Source organism: Poromitra crassiceps (genome assembly GCF_964638095.1).
Source record: "Poromitra crassiceps genome assembly, chromosome: 19".
In the NCBI taxonomy this organism is placed as follows: Eukaryota; Metazoa; Chordata; class Actinopteri; order Beryciformes; family Melamphaidae; genus Poromitra; species Poromitra crassiceps.
Window position 1 is genome coordinate 3,866,209 of NC_139646.1, and position 20,837 is coordinate 3,887,045.

The 20,837-nt window shown below is 43.1% G+C and overlaps 1 protein-coding gene and 1 pseudogene across 2 annotated transcripts; one reads left to right on the forward strand and one right to left on the reverse strand.

Annotated features, from left to right (window-relative positions):
• Positions 1-730: 730 nt before the first annotated feature.
• exosc1 (exosome component 1) lies at positions 731-8,709 on the reverse strand (the record flags this gene model as incomplete). The annotated part of the gene is made up of 8 exons (XM_083655560.1): positions 731-2,543; positions 3,232-3,316; positions 3,751-3,801; positions 3,942-3,975; positions 4,991-5,079; positions 6,047-6,121; positions 6,353-6,468; positions 8,682-8,709. 8 exons carry the CDS (start codon positions 8,707-8,709, stop codon positions 2,437-2,439), a joined length of 585 nt encoding a protein of 194 aa, XP_083511686.1. The 3' UTR covers positions 731-2,436.
• Positions 8,710-9,162: 453 nt separating this feature from the next.
• LOC310793481 (D-aspartate oxidase pseudogene) lies at positions 9,163-10,137 on the forward strand (annotated as a pseudogene). Its single transcript has 3 exons — positions 9,163-9,179; positions 9,320-9,490; positions 9,629-10,137. The product of its transcript is annotated as a D-aspartate oxidase pseudogene (transcript).
• Positions 10,138-20,837: the final 10,700 nt, after the last annotated feature.

Consider the following 20,837-nt stretch of genomic DNA (forward strand, 5'->3'; position numbering starts at 1 on the left):
AGCAGGTCACGTGGGGGATGGGTTTACCCAGGCTAGTGTTGAAACACCCCAACTTGGCTTGAAAGGCCTGTGGACTTTGGGGAACTGGGAGCTGGTGGGACACAATGACAAGTGGACTGAGGTGTGTTGTGTACAGTGTTGGGGGTAACTCATTACAAAAGTAACATATTACATGTAATATATTACTTTTAGCAGTAACTCAGTAATATAACTTATTACTTATAGGATTTCAGTAATATTATACCAGTGACTTTGTCAAGCAACTCAAGTTACAAATTGAGTTACATTTTATTAAATCAAAGCACATATTTAAAAAAGATACAATAATTTCCTAATCAAACTGTGTTTTTATGCAAATAACCACTATAGATGACAATAACAAAGGAAAAGAATAACATTTAGAATTTTGGATTGTTTACATGGTTTGACTTCAAGGCGGTTGAAATAATTTTTCAGGATGGTTCTGGGGCGGCGATGTCATTCTGCTGCTGCTGTTGTTTTGGTAAAAGTAATGCAAAAGTAGTGTAATAAGTAATGAGTTACTCTACATAGAAAGTAATATTGTAGAGTAACTTATTACTTTCAAATGAAAGTAACTAGTAATATGTAGTATATTACATTTTGAAAGTAACTTGCCCAACACTGGTTGTGTATAGCTGATGTATCAAAGAGAGTATAGTGATTGGATGGTGAGATAGGAGGTAAATTACTCAAGTAGTTCACTTGTCTTATCAGTCTGGGTAAAAAGGAAAAACTCATGTTGCGGATAATCACTTTATTTCATTTTCTTGATTCTTGCACGACTTGTTCACAGAAACAGAACGAGGAAACGCAAAGTGTTTTCAAAGTGAAACATTTCTCCTCGGTTGTTGCCGGGGTCATACGCATCTAGTTTTGATCATGTGCTGTAAAAAGAAAGCACACATTTGACTATCATGGGTTGTACCTCAATCTTCCATGTGTGTTAGCTGTCTTATGATTATTGAACACGAGGCTTACTTATCAATCACATTCACTTTCGATAAGGATGTACAGACGACCCTCAGCCTATTCCCATATCCTGTTACATGAAACGGGGAAAAGCTGGACAGGAATAAGGAAAATTAGCATCGGAAGTTCCAACTGTCTTTCAACAAAGTTAAGTTTTCCCCATCATCTCCATCAAACCACTTATATGGACCATACACACAAAACAACTCAGCCACTCAATGACATCATACAGTTCTCCCAGCCAATTCTGAAGCGCAGCACTCGCTATGCAGGATTTTCTGGTCAAGTCTTTTTGTTTCAGACTAAATACAGTTTGTTGCCATTCTCAATAATCTGTCTGGTTAGAAAATTCAATGTTGATGTTTTCTTTGCATAATGTAATCTGGGCTAACATTTAACAAAAGGGGTTTATGCCACTAGCAATCTGCACCAAGTTCTTACTCAGCCTGCCAGCAAGCTGATGAACTCTTCAAATGCCAGAACATCGCCCAACTGAGTGAATACTGCCTCTATGAACGGAAGAAAAATTGATCTAAATGATATAGCTATAACCCGAGATATTTGCTGGGACCAAAATAGAAATCGGCAATTGATGCAAAAATGGTGGTTTAGCCAGGAAACATCACAATAGCACTTTGAAGGTTAGAGGTTGCATCGTAATGTCATCTTGGTCATTTTGGAAGCAACTTGAAAAAGCATTTATTCAAATTGTAGCCCTATGGAATGCATGAGCCTTACTCGTACATTAACTTACATCTTGACTATAGAAAAAAACACGTGTCACAACAGTGACTGGCTTGTTTATAGCCTATACTGAACCCTGACAGACTTTTGGAACACTCCGCCCATTTTCAACCAGCTTTGTATCATTAGAACATCAGTAGTATATCAGAAAACTGTAAACGGTTTTGAAGTCTGTCATTTAATTTGACAGTTATTGAGTGTTAAAGTGTGGACCAGTGACGTCACTGGTCCACACTAAGTCAAATTAATAACTCATTAACTCAAATCAACTCTCAATAACTGTCAAACTAGATGAATGATGAATAGTTTGACAGTTAATGAGTTATTAATTTGAGTTGATTAAATGACAGACTTCAAAACCGTTTACAGTTTTCTGATATACTACTGATGTTCTAATGATACAAAGCTGGTTGAAAATGGGCGGAGTGTTCCTTTAAGGGAGATGCTGCTTCCATGTTTTCAAGCTGACAAAAGTGGAAGATGATGACATGATGTACCGAGGGACAGGTAGAAACAATAAAATAAAGAATAAAGACATCAACCCAGGAAGTAGCCCACCATGTGCACGCGTCCATTCGTTCCAAGTCTACTACATCTTGAAAATCGGTCCCGTCTTTGTGTGTGTGTGTGTGTGTGGGGGGGGGGAAGCTGTGTGTTCCTTGTGGAAGCCGTTCCAGGGCTCAAGCTGCTACTGCAGCCACCTCATGCCTGCAGGTACTCCGGCTGCACCCGGGCCACTTTGCGGAACTCTTTGGCATGCGTCCGCGGGCACTGCATCTCACACCAGCTGATGGGAACCATCTGGGCACCTGGTTTACAGGCAAGGCAAATGTGTCCAAACAGAGATAGAAGGAACATCAATAAATGTACTGTATCATTAACATCATCATCATCATCAATAAAAGGGAGCAAGTGGGCTCTGTTTGTTTGGCTGTTTGTTCGTTTACATTTTTGTCCACTGATGTCACAATGTCTATCATGACATCATCAGTGACATCATTATTGACCAAAATCATCGTATGACATCACTGATGATGTCATAGGCATTGTGACATCAGTGATGTTGTCATAAGAGCGCGGTGATGTCATCAGTGATGCGAAGTTGGCAATTGTGCCCTGCGCATGCCAATAGAGCAGGCGAGACCACGCAGCAGCCGAGCTGCGGACGAGGCTGAAGTTGAGTAATTGTGCGCTGAGTGACGTCATCATCAGTGATGCGAAGTTGAGCTGCGGCCGAGTTGGGTATGCGAGCCCACGCCTAGGAATCTAGTCACAATATAATTTCAGTTCAAACAGTTCAAAGTTTTCTAAAAAATGATATAGGCATATGACTTCACAAAAATGGCAATTGCACCATCTTGTGTTGAAGCGGGGTTATATTTATGTATGCGGTGTTGCATCGTCCAGGATTTCAAGTTTGAAAACATAAAAATACAAGAACAAATCCGACAAAATTGAGCTAACTCTGAACTAAATCTAATCGAGAACATGTCTCACCTGCTTCACTGTGTGCCACCACCACCCCCAGCTCATTCTCTGCTGTAGTCAACAGGTAGTTAGACTGCACATCACCAAGAGAAATCTGATAGCACAGGTCAAGGGTCAGCAACACAAAAGATGTTCACACTGCAGATAATGAATCAGACATCACCAAGATATGATTTTAGAAGGGGAATTGTCATTTGAAAGAATTCAGGGTACATATCTAAAAGCAGTTGCAATCTACATTAAAAATATAAGAACTGTGGTAAAAATGTCCAAAAGCGGTGGAGTCACTCCGCCGAGTATTCTTATTTTAAATACCAAATCATTCCCATGGCCACATCATGGCCACACTACATTACTTTTTGGGAAGCTGTTTTGTTAACTATACCTCAGATACTCAATATATATTATATAATATATATAATCAACTCAGTTGTTGATGAAAAGGCACTAAAAAAGCAACAGTAACAACCAAAGCATTATTAAAATAGTTTGTATTTGTCATTGACCCAGGGGGATGATAAAGGATACCACTTTAGCCAGGACGATGTCACCAGGTCTGAAGCATTTGTACGTCTCCACCTACAAATGATGAAAGGGAAAGGCTTCAGTGGGTAGTACCACATCCTGCAGCAGTGCCCTAAACGTGACACACCTCCGTTTCAGCTACAGGACAGGTAGATGGATGACCTGACTGAAAGCATGAATTCAAAGTAACACACCTTGTCTTTCTCCGTTGCTCGTACATCTTCCTTTCTGCACAATGAGAATAAGCTCAGTTTAGGAACAGAATAATATGGGGCTTCAGTGTTAAAGGAGAATTTCGGTTTTTTTGAACCTGTACCCATCTCCTGGCATTAATTAAGAATAAGATCTGACGACTCACCCAGTGATCTCCGCGGCGTTTCTGGCCGTCCTAGCGTTGTTTTGAGATCAATAGCGTCCAAGTCAGTTGTAAAATGGAGCTGATTTGGGGCCAAGTGTGAGCTTGTCTTTACTGCATCTAAATAGCTATTTTTACTCCCGTTTTCGCCAAATATCGTCAGAATCTGATCCCTCAAGAAGCACCACAGTGATATTTCGCCAAAGGCTGTTTCCTGGAGTCCCACAGGGATCAAATTACCTCAAACGTGATCTCAGTCACCAAGTCTCGTGAAGTCCCGCGATACTTTCCTGCTGACTGGCCAAGTACAGGCAGGACGCTTTGCGGTGGTGGTTTTAGCGTAACCTATGTGGGGTTTGGCGTAACCTATGTGGGATTCGAAATAACGAAGGTTATGCCAAACCCCACATAGGTTACGCTAAAACCACCACCGCAAAGCGTCCTGCCTGTACTTGGCCAGTCAGCAGGAAAGTATCGCGGGACTTCACGAGACTTGGTGACTGAGATCACGTTTGAGGTAATTTGATCCCTGTGGGACTCCAGGAAACAGCCTTTGGCGAAATATCACTGTGGTGCTTCTTGAGGGATCAGATTCTGACGATATTTGGCGAAAACGGGAGTAAAAATAGCTATTTAGATGCAGTAAAGACAGGCTCACACTTGGCCCCAAATCAGCTCCATTTTACAACTGACTTGGACGCTATTGATCTCAAAACAACGCTAGGACGGCCAGAAACGCCGCGGAGATCACTGGGTGAGTCGTCAGATCTTAATTAATGCCAGGAGATGGGTCCAGGTAAAAAAAAAACGAAATTCTCCTTTAACACCATAGCCTCATTATTTGCCAGAGGGACTAGTCTGTAATAGTCCTTTAGTTTTTCTGGGTACCTGATAGTGCCTCTGAAGCGGTCCTTCAGCGGCGTGGAGCCGACATAAAGGATGTGAACCTTGGCAAATCTGGGGTTAATGCTGGTCACCTGTCCAATCACAGAGGAGCAAAGCTCAACACAACACAACACAACACAACACAAAACAAAACAAAGGCTTGGTTTGTTGCTTGGTAGCACTGCTGACATCCTATAACCATCCCAACCTATAATAAGAATACCAAGTGTCTGTTTGTTTGTGTGTGTGTGTGTGTGTGTGTGTGTGTGTGTGTGTGTGTGAGCAGGATTTTGTTCGGCCACAGCTCTGCCATTGTACGTGTGATGGCGCTGATTTTTGAATTAGGGAGGATTCATTGCGGAATGCGCAGATTAATGGCTGAACGTGGCCATGTTCGGGGGCAGAGCGTTTGCAATCTGGCTGCCTTTTGAGGCGAGTTGAGGAGCTGTCAGGGGAGAGGACCTGCAGCTCCAGGGAGAGGCAAATCGCTATTTTTTTTAAATGCGTGTTTCACAAATCCGAGTTCTTTGTATGTACATCAAACACTTTTATGCTCATGTTTTTCTATCTGTTGAGGAGCTATTTTCAATTACTTTTATGACATTTATTGGTCTCTGGAACAAACGAGACGCGTAAATGTCTGTCCCCCCGCTGGCCAGCCTGCCGGCACACAGTCCATACTTGATACGGGTTAGGCATGCAGAGAACACAACGTTTACATTTGATACACCTGCCACTGCACGGGACAGGTGTTGTGCTAGTCAGAGTAAATGTGGCTAGACAGGCACCAGGTGATCACTGAAGGCATCTCACTCACTTCCTGCAATCTGTTCATGGTTACATCTTGTTCTATCAGAAAAATGTGTGTGCTTTTTTTGCAGAATAGATAGATCCCTTTCCCAACTCCTGCCTTAACTTGCACAACGTCATCGATCAAGATTAAAGTACTTTGTCGGCTAGTGTACATACGGTAACTGGAAATGTGACTTTTCGGAAAGTGCGTGCAGCATATGTGCGTTTAGTGCTCAGTGTGTAGAGTGGCTAAAGGCTGACCCATACCTTGCAGGTGACTATTGCACCTACATCTGGCAGTAGCTGCGTTTCCGTTTCCCTCACCACTGAGATCACGGGCAACTGCGAAGAGATGAAAGCATTCTTATGATTTCAAATGAAAGCAGCCAGAAGAAAAGACACATAAAACATAATAATGCATATTAAATTTAATCTGAGGCACTGAACAAACATTTTGTTGCGCAATACAATTATGTTTGCATTGGAACACAGCTGACTGCTTCTTCTGCTTCCTGCTACAGCAACACCCCTCTCTCCTCCCTGGGTGCACCCACCACACCCACGACCCCTCACCTGCTCTCCCTCGTTTTTCTTCAGCACGTAGCCCGCTAGTGAGGAGTAGATGTAGCCGTGTCGGAGGTACACGCCTGTGCCAGCAGTACAGTCTTCTGTGCTGCATAGCTTATCACCTGGGTACAAACACGAGGGAAGAGACAGAGGACCAAAGGAGGGAGAGAGGTTGACGAAGGTTTTTACATAAGTATCCCCCCACGCGTTTGACAAAAACTCCGCTAGAGGACTAGATTGGGTTAGATGTCCCAGTGACATATTTAACGGTAGCCTACATCTGTCCAGTCCTTCTGCCCAAGAATCTAGAAGAACATGGTTCGATTTTAAGGAAAGTAAGTTCAAACTAGGACAGAGCAACATCCTCTCTCTGATCAACAAACTCCAGCCTGCACAAAGTAATAGATTCATCCAGATACTGTGGACCTGTTCCTTTGGCCCCCACGGGGAGCACGGTGGCGTGGCGCAGTGGTAGTTCTTGCCTTGCATTCTTGCCTCAGTCACAGCAAAGAAGGTCCTGGGTTCGATTTTCACCTGGGATGTTGTTGGCACTGGGGGTATGTCACACACAGTCTCCCCATGCCTTTGGTGCCTACTATTAGTCCAGGCATTTTACGCAAATATGTGGGTCAACCTCACACTAATTGCAACAAAGCCAAACTCAACTGATTTTGTATCCTCAATATGTCCTCAATGAAGGAAAAAAAAGTGTTGAAGGGAAAGTTTTGAAAATGACCTAAATATGATGGTAGCCTACCAAAAACGTTTTTTTTGGTTGTTTTTTTAATGTGCCATAAATCTCATCACTTATATCCTGTATGTGTTTTTTGCTTCAAGGAGAAAAATAAAAAAAATAAAATGTTAAAAAATAAATAAAAAAACGTTTTTGGTAGCATCATATGTCATTTTCAAAACTTTCCCTTCATACATTTCCTTAACACTTTTTTTCCTTCATTGAGGACATATTGAGGATACAAAATCAGTTGAGTTTGTTTTTGTTGCAATTAGTGTGAGGTCAAGCGACATTTTTACTGGACTATATGCCCAGGTGAGCTATCTCGTTGAAAGGGCCTTTCTGTGTAGAGTTTGCATGTTCTCCCTTTGCTCCACTGGGGTTTGCTGCATATAACATCAATATGGACCCCCACTAATAACATACAAGAAGATCATCACCAGCGGCGGTTGGAAGAAGTTGGTCCCTGGGTGCTTCACTCACTGCAGCTGCCCACCGCTCCTGGCCCGCCCGTGGACCAACGATGAGCCAGGATGGAGAAAATGTGAAGGACAAATTCCATGGCACCTCTAGTCGTGTATGAGGATGTGTGTGTGTATAATGTGTATGTGCATGGCATGCATTGGTGCATTGTGGCAAATAAAGACGGGGTTTGTCCGTCCTGTACCTTTAACCCATTGATACCTGATGCAGCATTTGTGTGTGTATCCCTTTAAGACCGCGAACCGCGTGAACGCGGTTCGCGGTCTTAAAGGGATACGCACACAAATGAGGGATATACACGCAAATGCTGCATCAGGTATCAATGGGTTAACTCCCTGTGATCTAAGGCAGAGAACTACTTCTCTAAATTCACTGGCCAGACCGCTTTTAAAAACCCTTTTCCCTTGCAATGATCTGCCAAGAAAAGCGTATCCTCTCTATCTACAGTACCAGGACCCTGCTACTATGTAGAACTGCATGTATCTGCAAAACACTAAAACACACACAATTAATTTAACCTAATATGACACTTATGTGTGAACCAATTTGCTTACCTTAAAAAAAATAATGCTAGTACTATTGTAGGACTGCTTATCAATGTAATAAAAGTGAGGATTTCCCGTGGTTTACAATATGAAGGGTGAATCAAAACAAAACAAGCGAGAACTGGAATGCTAGAGCTGCTGTTGTCCCGAGGCGATGGGCAGGGCACGTCAAGAGGAGCCCTGCCCTGCCCTGCCCTGCCCTGGAAAGTAAAAGTCAACAGCTTGCAGATAACGTTAGTGCTTTAGTGAGTCCCCAGTACCGAAATACACACTTGGCTTGCTCATCGTGGTTACTAAAACACATACCGAAGTGATAGATAGGCACTTTCCTGGCAATTGTGTTAGTCAGATAAAAGTAAATATATCCAGTACGTCCAGCAACGCGAGAGCGCATGGCAGCTAATGTGTGCTGGTTACAGTCACAGCAAATAGATTTCTCACTGTCGTACTGGTGTTTTTTGTATTTTCTAGCAAAAAAATCATAATTGCGACATCAACATACACATACTGTCACAACATGCACGTGCTTTAAATCTACAATAGGGCAGGTTTAGGCAGAAATGTACGGGCTCACCTGGAACACACAGCTTCATGGGCGACATGTTTTCAAGAAGAGAGCAGCCTCATTGGCTGTGACGACGAAGGGCCATAGTCGATTTTGATTGGCCGTTCACGCGCTCAGCGGAAGTGAAGGATGGACGGTTGGCATCGTTAAATGGTGCATTACCGCCACCTACTGGAAATTTGACGTCTTCTTCATAGTTAGGTTAAAGGGCCCATATTTTGCTAATATAATGTATTATTATTTTATTGTTGGCCTCCACTAGAGTAACTTATTGCATCATTCATAGTTGAAAAAACTCAGTTTATCTTGTACTGGCTCTCACTGCCCCCTTCTTATTTAATTATTAAGTTATCCTTTATTTATCCCATGTGGACATTCATCATAGTGCAATCTATTTACAGTGTTCATCACAGTGCTCCATTCATGATACTGTATGACCATTCTATGACCCAGACGCACTTGTCTGAGTCTCTCTCAATGGTCTCCCAGCATGCATCAGAAGCTTGAGTGTTGCTGAGCTCAGGGTAAGAGAGGTCGTGACTGACCCCGTGTGGACAAGAGGTTGATGTTCGGAGAGGTTCCTATCCTATTTTGATCTCTTTAGGCCTACATCCAGTGATTTCTGATTTCTATTTTTTCCATCCCAGCTGGCAGATTTTCAAGGAGGTCCCTGCTAAGAAGGAGCCATTCTGGTCGGAGTTTGTGCTTGGCTTTCGCATCATGACTGCCCGATGACTGAAGCGGTTTCCAGATCACAAGTTTTTCACCACCATCAAATGTGAATGCCACCACGCCTACCTGCCATGGCTGGAGAAAAGGTTCCTCCTCTAAGTATTCATAATAAAGCAGTGCTTGTGTCATTATCATCAGGTCATCATACTTTCAGTCGAACTACTCCAGGATTTCAAGCCTACCCTGTATGACAAATTATGCACATTTGCACCTGTTTTCTTAAGGTTCAGAAAAGCTGGAGGCCAAGTTGAACAGAGGAGAGTCAACAATCTGCAGGTCAGGGGCCAGGTGCTCAAGGTGCAGGGCCCCTGGCTGCAGGTCAGGGGCCAGATGCTCAAGGTGCAGGGCCCCTGGCTGCAGCACTTCATCAGAGACGGAGACGGAAAGACCTACGTCTACCCCGGCGTCGACAGCGTCACAGTAGGCGGCACGAGGCAGGAGGGCGACTGGAGGCTGGAAGTGGACAAAGGAGACATCCAGAGCATCCTGGACCGCTGTGCCCCGGCTGGAGCCTTCGCTGAGCGGGGCCAAGGTGCTGAGCCAGTGGGTGGGCCTGAGGCCGAGCAGGAGGAACCCGTGGGTGGAGAGGCTGCTGCAGGGCCGCCGGGTGCCCCTGGTCCACAACTATGGCCACGGGGGCTGGGGGGTGACACTGGCCTGGGGCACCGCCCTGGACGCTCTGGGGCTGGTCTGCCAGTGTCTTCACGAAATGCCTCCACAGGCTAAACTGTGAACCCGTTCTGCTGCAAAGTTCTGTATTTGGTGCCAACAACACTTGCCTTTAATGTCCACAGTGGATTTTTCTTCAATTTCCTTTCCAGCACTTGTGCTATACTAACGTACTAGCTGAGCTAGGCACAAATCCAGTGACATTTTTCAAATCAGTCAAGGTATGAGGCACAAGTTTTTGATAAATAAAATGGATGGAAATCAAATGAAGGTTAAACTTATTTTTGTGTTTTTAAAAGAAAATCAAATTTGTCTCCCAATTAAGGCATGATAAATACATGAAATCATATTTTTTGTCTTGACCGTTTCCACAGCAGATTTTGTGTTTCTACCTCTAAGAGAAAAACAGAGATCTCTGAGGCCTTTCCTTAACATACTAAATAGTTGTTTGTCTTTAATGGGTTCAAATCCACAGTAAATCACAGGGCAGAAAATTGCTTGTGCATTTTGCTCCCTCTGCTTTGAAACTTTTAAGCATGTTCTTGCACTAAAAGGCCACTGATGTAAAAAGAGGTATTTTGCCCAAACCAAAATACCTGCAATTAGGCTGCAGCCACACGTGCAGAAGCAATTATCTGTCTGTTGATTCATTTGCTCTTTAAATAAACAGACCTTCTGGCAGATCCATGCAATTAACTTAAAGATCAACTGTTTAAAATGTGTCAAAGTGAGAGAAGAAAAGCAAGAATTTGCAGTCTGATGTCTCAACAACATAATTGAAATGCTTTAAAGAAACATATTCATGGTATTTTAATTGACTACAGAGTGATTATTACACCATTTATTTTATTTGTAGAAACCAGACTGAAGAAATTCTACAACTATTTCTACTGTATTTGGTACCAATAGCAATTGCCTTTGACTGCAGAGGTCTACTGGTCTGACAAATGCCACTGTGCAGGGCATTTCAATCACACCATACAAAAATGATTCTGGACATATATCAGGGCAAAAAGTATTTATTATATTAAACATTTGTATGGAACATTGATCGAATTGATCGAACATAAATTGAATAGAAATTACTTTATAAGATAAAATACAATAAAATTTGATTATAGGCATGCACAGTAAAATGAACAGTAAAAGTAAAAACAGCAAAACATTTGATTTGAAACAAGTTGTAAAGATACAAGATAAAACAAGTTAATTTGAAATGAAAAAAATTAATCTCCTAGAGATAAAACATTGAAACAAATGAACATAGGGAACATGAACATTGAAAAGCAAAGTCTGTTGAAAAGCAGTAAAATGTTAGAATAAAAAAATCTAAAATGACAGTATTGTTGAGCGTTTAAAATAGTAATATAGTAATAGTAATAAAAGTAGTAATAGTAATAAAATTGTAACTTTCACTCGTGTTGAGTGATATATTGTTGGGTTTCATACACGGTACTATTCAGCTAAACCAGAGGTGACGACATCCCTCCTGCTGTCTGCATTTTGCACTAGATCAAGTTAACAGCAGCTGTTATAGACTCAGTTTTATTATTTTATATATTTATACACACAGGCCTGCCATTATGAACAAATGTAGTAATCCGATTATTATATATGAATAGAATAGAATAGAATAGATTGAGAGTCCTGGAGTCCTGGAGTCCATCCTGGACCGCTGTGCCCGGCTGGAGCCTTCGCTGAGCGGGGCCAAGGTGCTGAGTCAGTGGGTGGGCCTGAGGCCGAGCAGGAGGAACCCGTGGGTGGAGAGGGAGCTGGTGCTGCTGCAGGGCCGCCGGGTGCCCCTGGTCCACAACTACGGCCACGGGGGCTGGGGGGTGACACTGGCCTGGGGCACCGCCCTGGACGCTCTGGGGCTGGTCCGCCAGTATCTTCACGAAATGCCTCCACAGGCTAAACTGTGAACCCGGCTAAGCTAAGGCTAAGCACTCATCCCTGCTCCAGCGTTTCCAGGGGCAAAATGTCATGTCCCGGACACTTTTTGTCATCAGGGGGGCGATTTCTGTGAGAGAGGGAGAGAGAGAGAGAGATGATTAAAGAGATAACTGGAAGGAAACAGTCAAATAGACGGTCTCAAAACACAATTCAGAGCATTTTCACTCTGTTCTAATGGCTGCTTGTAATGTTACTCATCAATAACAAATAGAAACTTATTCCACTGGTGAACGTTTTCTAACGCTGCATTCAAAACGTCATGCTCCGCTGGTCTGGTCTGGTCTGGTCAAATCCAACTCAAGTCTCAAGTCTTTGAGGAGAAGTCCCAAGTCAAGTCTGAAGTCACTTTATGTGTGACTCAAGTGCGAATCAAGTCCAAGTCCCCATCTCTGGTTATCATTGACAAAACAATTTGCTTGATAGGGACGGTGTTATCCTACTATAAAATCATGAAAACTCCCTGCACCCATTCTTCTCCTCAATGGGTCGGCCTATCAATGTGAAACTGTACATGAGCATTGGCATAGGCAGGGACTGACCAAGCTGATTTCTCCCTGTTCCCAAATCTAAGCCGTTTATGAGCATTTTGAGCCATAAGTGGACTGTACCAATGTACCAAGAGTGGTCCCTATGTTGCTGTGACTCAGGACCTAAAGGGGCATTTCTACAGCTTCCCCGCGTGCCCGGGTTTGTAAACGACAGGGGGTTTCAAAGTCTGAGACTGTGGGCCTCCCCCCCAGACAAAGCTTGGAAAAGTGGGGAAAACACTAAAATTCCACAAAACTACTGTATCTCTGAACTATCATATCATCATAGAATGTGACATCCAATACAACGCCAAGAGGAACATTATGATTGTGCGTTGTAAAGTAGATCGAAAGTCAGTGTTCCCTGATTTTTATTTGAGTAATAATGTTCTTGAAGTGTGTACTGAGATTAAATACTTAGGCCATTGTATTACTGATGATTTGTCTGATGATAACGATCTTCAGAGACAGCGTTGTAAACTATACGCACAGGCAAACATGTTGATTCGCAAATTTCATATGTGTACTTCAGATGTCAAAGCCTCAGTGTTCAGAGCGTACTGTACGCCGCTGTATACTGCTCACCTGTGGAGCAGCTACAGGAAAAGCAGCTTGCAAAGACTAAACGTGGCTTATAATGATGCACTATGACTGTTGTTGCGTGTCCCTAGATGGCACAGTGCCAGCCAGCTGTTTGTCAGTGTAGGTATACCTACATTTAAAGCACTTTTAAGAAACCTCATGTACAGATTTATGCATCGTCTAGATGAGTCAATGAACAGTGTTATTGTGGCCTTAATTAATCCTGTCAAATGTAACACCAGGTTCAACTCAACCATGTGGCGACATTGGCGAAAGAGCCTCTATCATAGACTGTAATCTTGATATCAAGGTCTGTTGTTTTTATATTTTTTCTACGTTTTGTATTGTATTGTAAGGTGTTATGTTCTCCTATGGACCTTCCTAAGTGTCTGGAATAAAGTAAAGTTGAATATCATCTCTTGAACTAAATCACACATTTAGGCCATTCTGTGTTCTCCTTTTGATAACTAATGTCATATGTTTTCCCTTCCGTTCACTGAGCCTCCCCTGAAACTGTTTGGAGGCTCCCACTTTGAAAACCTCTGGTATACTGTACCACACACACACACACACACACACACACACACACACACACACACACACACACACACACACACACACACACACACACACACACACACACACACACAGACTCTCAACACTTACTTTTGCCCCCCTGTGGCTTGCGTGTGTGTCCTCTTGGGGCACTGGGTGGTGCTGCGGGGCAGAGGGAGCAGCTCTTGGCCGGCCTCAGAGGAGCAGGAGCGGAGGAGCTCTTAATGGAGGAGCTGCTGTCAGTGGGAGCCGGCTATGATGGGGTTAGAGTTAGGGTTAGAGTTAGGGTAAGAGACGAGTTAGGGTAAGACACTTTTATGTAGACCGCTGTTGTGTTATTTGATGCTGGGGGGGTAAATGTCTGACGTCTCGTTGTAAAATGTCGCAGACACACTTAAGGTGGAACTCAACACAGAAAAACCTGCCGTCATTTGGAGATGATCCAGGAGACAAAAACCTCCAAAAGCCTTTCATAACAAACCAAGACACTGCTTCTCAAGGAGCCTGTGTGGAAGCTTTGAGGTGTGTGTGTGTGTGTGTGTGTGTGTGTGTGTGTGTGTTACCTGATTGGCTCTCTTTGGTGCTGAGGAAACGATGGTGGGGCTGCACCGTTTCCTGATGCAGGCAGCAGCTTCTGCCTCATCAGCTACGAAAAACACCTGCACAGAGCGACATTTACATCACTAAACTTCATTTGCGAGAACTTTTCAACATCAACTTTGTAACCAGTTGGAGATGATCGTCCCCATCAAATAAACTCATTTCATCTTGCTTACCCGTCGGCGTTTGCCCGGTGGCAGGGCGGAGCCTGGGCGAGCGGAGGCGGACGCTGACCTCTTGGAGGAGGAGGAGGAGGAGGAAGAGGGAGAGGAGGCGGCTGGTGGAGGAGGGCTCTGTATGTAAGCCTCAAAGGCCAACAGCAATGGCTGAAGGGAAAAAATAAAAAGACAAATTAGTGTTCAGCACATGTCCAGCACCACGGAGAGCTGTCCAGAGTGGACCAGGTGAGCAGAGTTTGAATCAGCCAGTGAACTCTGGAGCAGCACACAGGTGAGTGGAGTTTGAATCGGCCAGTGAAGTGGACTATGAGAACCCTCTGGGGGGAGGGGGGAGAGGCGGCATGCCAACTCTGAGCGAGGCCCGACTAAATGGCCAGTCAGTCACACACACAACACAAGCTTCGAATATTGGGCCTCAAATACACCCTGGCAGTGCAAACACAACAATTTTTTTTAAATAATTCTAGCTGTTTAATGTTGATGAACATAATTAATGCAAAAATATATATATTTGTTTAACAATATAGGTGGAACTATACCTGCAGTTGTGTTGCCATTAAGATGGCAGGCCTCAGAGGAGCAGGAGCGGAGGAGCTCTGAGCCGGCCTCAGAGGAGCAGCAGCAGAGCAGCTCTTAACGGAGGAGCTGCTGTCAGTGGGAGCCGGCTGTGATGGGGTTAGAGTTAGGGTTAGAGTTAGGGTAAGACACTTTCATGTAGACCGCTGTTGTGTTATTTGATGCTGGGGGGGTAAATGTCTGACGTCTCGTTGTAAAATGTCGCAGACACACTTAAGATGGAACTCAACACAGAAAAACCTGCCGTCATTTGGAGATGATCCAGGAGACAAAAACCTCCAAAAGCCTTTCATAACAAACCAACACTGCTTTATTCTCTCAAGGAGCATGTGTGGAAGCTTTGAGGTGTGTGTGTGTGTGTGTGTGTGTGTGTTACCTGATTGGCTCTCTTTGGTGCTGAGGAAACGATGGTGGGGCTGCACCGTTTCCTGATGCAGGCAGCAGCTTCTGCCTCATCAGCTACGAAAAACACCTGCACAGAGCGACATTTACATCACTAAGCTTCATTTGCGAGAACTTTTCAACATCAACTTTGTAACCAGTTGGAGATGATCGTCCCCATCAAATAAACTCATTTCATCTTGCTTACCCGTCGGCGTTTGCCCGGTGGCAGGGCGGAGCCTGGGCGAGCGGAGGCGGACGCTGACCTCTTGGAGGAGGAGGAGGAGGAAGAGGGAGAGGAGGCAGCTGGTGGAGGAGGGCTCTGTATGTAAGCCTCAAACGACAACAGCAATGGCTGAAGGGAAAAAATAAAAAGACGAATTAGTGTTCAGCACATGTCCAGCACCACGGAGAGCTGTCCAGAGTGGACCAGGTGAGCAGAGTTTGAATCAGCCAGTGAACTCTGGAGCAGCACACAGGTGAGCGGAGTTTAAATCGGCCAGTGAAGTGGACTATGAGAACCCTCTGGGGGGAGGGGGGAGAGGCAGCGTGCCAACTCTGAGCGAGGCCCGACTAAATGGCCAGTCACACACACAACACAAGCTTTGAATATTGGGCCTCAAATACACCCTGGCAGTGCAAACACAACACATTTTTTTAAATAATTCTAGCTGTTTAATGATGAACATAATTAATGCAAAAAATATATATATTTGTTTAACAATATAGGTGGAACTATACCTGCAGTTGTGTTGCCATGAAGATTTCATCCGAACGTGGGTTGTAGTATTGTCCATCCATTTTTTTGCTGAGGAAACATGTTGAAGTCTCATGATTTCATATTGGCATACTCTATATACAAATCAAACATCACGTCAAGCCAGAATGTAGGTCTTCCATTTTGTAGGTCTTCCGTTTTAGGGCTTTCAAAATAAAACTCTTATTGTAATGTTACCCATAATATAGACCTTTTTTGACCATAATGCTGTATGTTCGCCTGTCATCTCTGTCACTGTTGTGGAACAAATTAAATTATATTATCAAATTGTGGTCCGGGGACCACCGGGGGTCTTTGAAGGGGTTCCAGAGGGTCCCCAGCAAAAATGGGGATCATTTATTTGAGCTATGATTCCATATAGCCTATAACACAATTACAGAATGTATGACTATTTTGGTCATGGCCATGGGTTTCATACACTTTCTGTCATAAATCATCTCAAATCAAGCATCTTATCAGATGGGGTACCTGGGACAAAATCTTATCAAATGGGTCCGTGGTCTAATTTGTGTCAGTTTAGAGGGGTCCTTGACATGAAAAGTTTGAGAACCACTGATATAGGCTATTATTATAATAGTCTACTACTGTGCAAAGTGCAAGCTATTTGTTGACTTAGATTTTAAACCTTGTAACATGTTTTGGCAATACTGTACTTAAATGGTCATGCCAAAACAGAAAATTGGGAGGTAGGAGATATTCATTGATTCCATAAGGACAAGTGACATCACTGACAGACTGCTGCATGTAGCCTATTATTATAACCCTGATCCTTTGTGTGTGTGTGTGTGTGTGTGTGTGTGTGTGTGTGTGTGCGCACGAAGCTGCATGCACTTGTTTAAAGCCTGATGGTGAATTGAGACACGTACAGGTGTTTACGTGTGCATATGCAATTATGCATGACCCATGCCATCAAAATCTCACTCCAGCCAGGTACCCAAAGTTGGCAACCCTGCCTACTACTAACAGTTCACACAGGAAGACTAGCTGTACACACAGGAAGACTAGGCGGCAGCTATTGGGGATTCTTTTTAATTTAATTTTTAATTTTTAATTTTAATTTTTTAACACGTTAGTTCGCACTTCGCTCCCATTATTGAGTTAAAACGGATTAACTCTCAACTACCATCCTAGCTAACTAACGGCAAAGCCCACTGCTGCTGTCAACAGAATGTTTTGACGCAAAACACATCTTCATTCTGGATTCAAACATTCCAACTCTGAGCAGATTTAACGCTGCTAGCCAATTTGATACAGTAGGTAACGTTAGCAATGTGTATCTTGTCATGACCTTTTAAACATATTGTTTACTAGCTTATGTGTTTGGCACAAGAGTTAACGTCGTGTGAAGGTATTGTGCATCCAACGCTGCATAGGATCCGCTACATTACAGAAATTGCGCAAACGAGCCATATTTCACATTTACATGCTAACGTGTTAGCTTGTCGTTGATGACAGCTGGGTCTGGTAGCGTCTGGTGGACGATGGAATCCACGATAAATCAACTCATAATAAATCAACTCTACGCAGATTTAACGCTGCTAGCAAATTTGATAGGTAACGTTAGCAATAATTATGTATCTTGTCATGACCTTTTAAACATATTGTTTACTAGCTTATGTGTTTGCCACAAGGGTTAACGTCGTGTGAAGGCAAGTGCATCCAATGCTAGCATAGATCCGCTACGTTATTGGAATTGCGCAAAGGGCCATATTTCACATTTCCGTGCTAACGTGTTTCGGTGTTAGCTTGTCATTGATGACAGCTGGGTCTGGTAGCGTCTGGTGGACGACGGAATCCACGATAAATCAACTAGCTCTGCGGTTTAGTTTGCTCTCTCCTATTTCTGTAGGCATGGATGAATGACTAGCTAACTGCGCCAGTTCTGGCTAACTAGTAACGTTAGCTTGCCAACTGCAACTGGCAACTTAAAGTCGAAGTGAACCTACAAAGTGGAGTTAACGTTAATTCTACTTCCGTCCAGTTAACGCTGACAAATCTTTAGCTCAAAATATAGTTCGGAAAACGTTTAGTAGATGATTTGCAAATTATCAAATGTGCAGCCTTACCTTTCTAGAAGACAGTCGAAAGACACCGGTGCACAGTGAAGTGAATCCTGCATACTGATGGAGAAAATTCAAACTTGACCACTTCAGGCGCTCTTTAAATCCCCGACTAATCAGGTAGCGGGGTGGGCGGGGCGCTACGGGTACTTTCCTCCAAAATAAGGAGCTGATTGGTTCCCAGCCCACACACACACACACACACACACACACACACACACACACACACACACACACACACACACACACACACACACATATATATATATATATATATATATATATATATATATATATATATATATATATATATATAATGGATTCATTACACACAAAGTAAAGTATTTCAAGTATTATTATTTTTTACTTTGCATAAGTCTGGCTTTCAGCTCATAAAAACAATTTCAAGAAATTAAATATCACATAAAACCAATCAAAAACGGGTAGGCTATTTTCCAAACTGAAATGTCGATCTTCTGAAAAGTTATGTTCATGCCTGCACTCAATACTTGGTCGGGAATCCTTTTGCTTTAATTACTGCCTCGATGCCATGATATTTCCATGATATTCAATTTTTTTGGAAAGGATCTATATATTACACACACATTGAAAAGTGCAAATTTAATGAGCAGATGCATTCATGATTAGTAAAGTGATAGGCCTACACCAGACATGTCGAACGTCCGGCCCGGGGGCCTGATGCGGCCCTTTGACCGATCTTAAGTGGCCCTCGGCTTGTCTCTCAAAATATACTATATGTGGCCCTCTGCACAGTATTGGTTAATCAAGCAAGTTCAATTCACATTTTTTGTTCACCTAACTATGACAGCACTATCATACAGTAGACAAGCACCAAGTAGGAACAACACATGCAGAACTATTAATGTTTTCAGATGGTAAACAAAGTGTACAATTGTATTGTATGTGATTTATTTTGATATATAACCCACATGATGCAAGAAGCAGCTGGCCAGCCCCCCGGTAATTTCACATTATCCAATCTGGCCCCCATTCAATAAAATTTGGACACACCTGGCCTACAACACTGGTCTGGCTCAGTCACAAACTGCCAAAGACTATCTGGGGAAACTGTACAAATAGGACCACACTTAGTACTTACAACTTACTGCTTCTCTTTTGAATTGCCACATTCATTTGCTGCCCCAGTTTAAAGTAAACACTCATTTGGCATGTTCTTCCTTAGTCTAGAGATTGACAACAACAAAAACTCAGTATGGAGATTTTTTGTTCTGCAAACCGAACATTTTACATGAGAAGATAAGGATGTGTTGGCCTAGCAGTGTTGAGAGGAAATAAAACACTTCTGAAAACAATGCTGCCTATTTCAAACATAAAACCTTTCCAATTCTAACCCCAAGTGCACACGGATCCACAACTAACATACAGCATCTTCAATCAGAAACACTACCCGACACACTGGACATCTGAGAGGGCCAGATGGGAACAGACCCTCACACCGTGGTAAATATCAAGGTGCTGTGCCATTTGGATTCTTCTGCTATCTATATGATCACTGCTGTCAGATGAAACCTAATATTTAGTCAAAACCGTCAAAAAATAGGAGAGAACAAAGAGTCATAAGTAGAATGAGAATTGGTCACAGCAATTTAAATGGAACACCTAGTATAATAGGGAAGCATCCAACTGGGCATTGTAGTCAGTGTAAAGGAGACGGTGGATCATGTACTGATCTCATGCAGGAGATATGAAGTGGAGATGGTGACAATGATGACTGGACTGCAGAGACTGGGACAAATAGAGGCTAGTGTGAAGGGTATAATGGGATGTGTGGGGGCAGTGGAGGGGAAGAAACTAGTTGTCAGTTTTTCTGAGAGAAACTGGACTAATAACAAGACTGTAATGGATTATTCGGGGAACATTGGATGGATTAGTCCAGAAGGGGGCGGTAATGCAACATTTTGGATGCCAACCGCCGTAAAACCAAACAGAAGAAGAAGAAGTTTCCAATCGTCAACAGGAAGCGGGTGAAGCGTCCTTGGAGATACGCTTATGATGTTGATATTTCGTTTGCTCATCTTTATCTCTTCTACGTACAAAATGTCCATGTTGACCAAGTGAAACCTGATCGACATTGCCCCCGAGGCTAGTGAGAAAACGACCTTGCAAGGTAGCGTTGAATCACTTAACGTTAAGAATAGATGGACGTTAACGAGCTATTCTGAAACTACTTAACGTTAGCTAGCTAGCGTTAAGCTAATGGTAATGTTCGATTATGTTGAGATGCTAGCTGGAGTTGGCATCATACTAACTGCTCGCCCCTTCGCTTTCTTTCCTGCGCAATACTGGCATTATTGCATATCGAACGTTAATAATCGCTTCTCTTTGCACAAGTCAAAGTAGCCCTACAAGGTAACGTTAAGTTGTTCATCTTCTTAGCCGAGGAAATGAGTTGTCAAGTAAATCTATATTGCTGTATTTTCCACAGCTAAGAACTGGCTGACATGTAACGTTAGTGTTGTCTGTCTCTACGTTATAAAATATGATATTGTATTCCGTTTCTCCCACGGTACCCCAATGTCTCTTTAGTTACC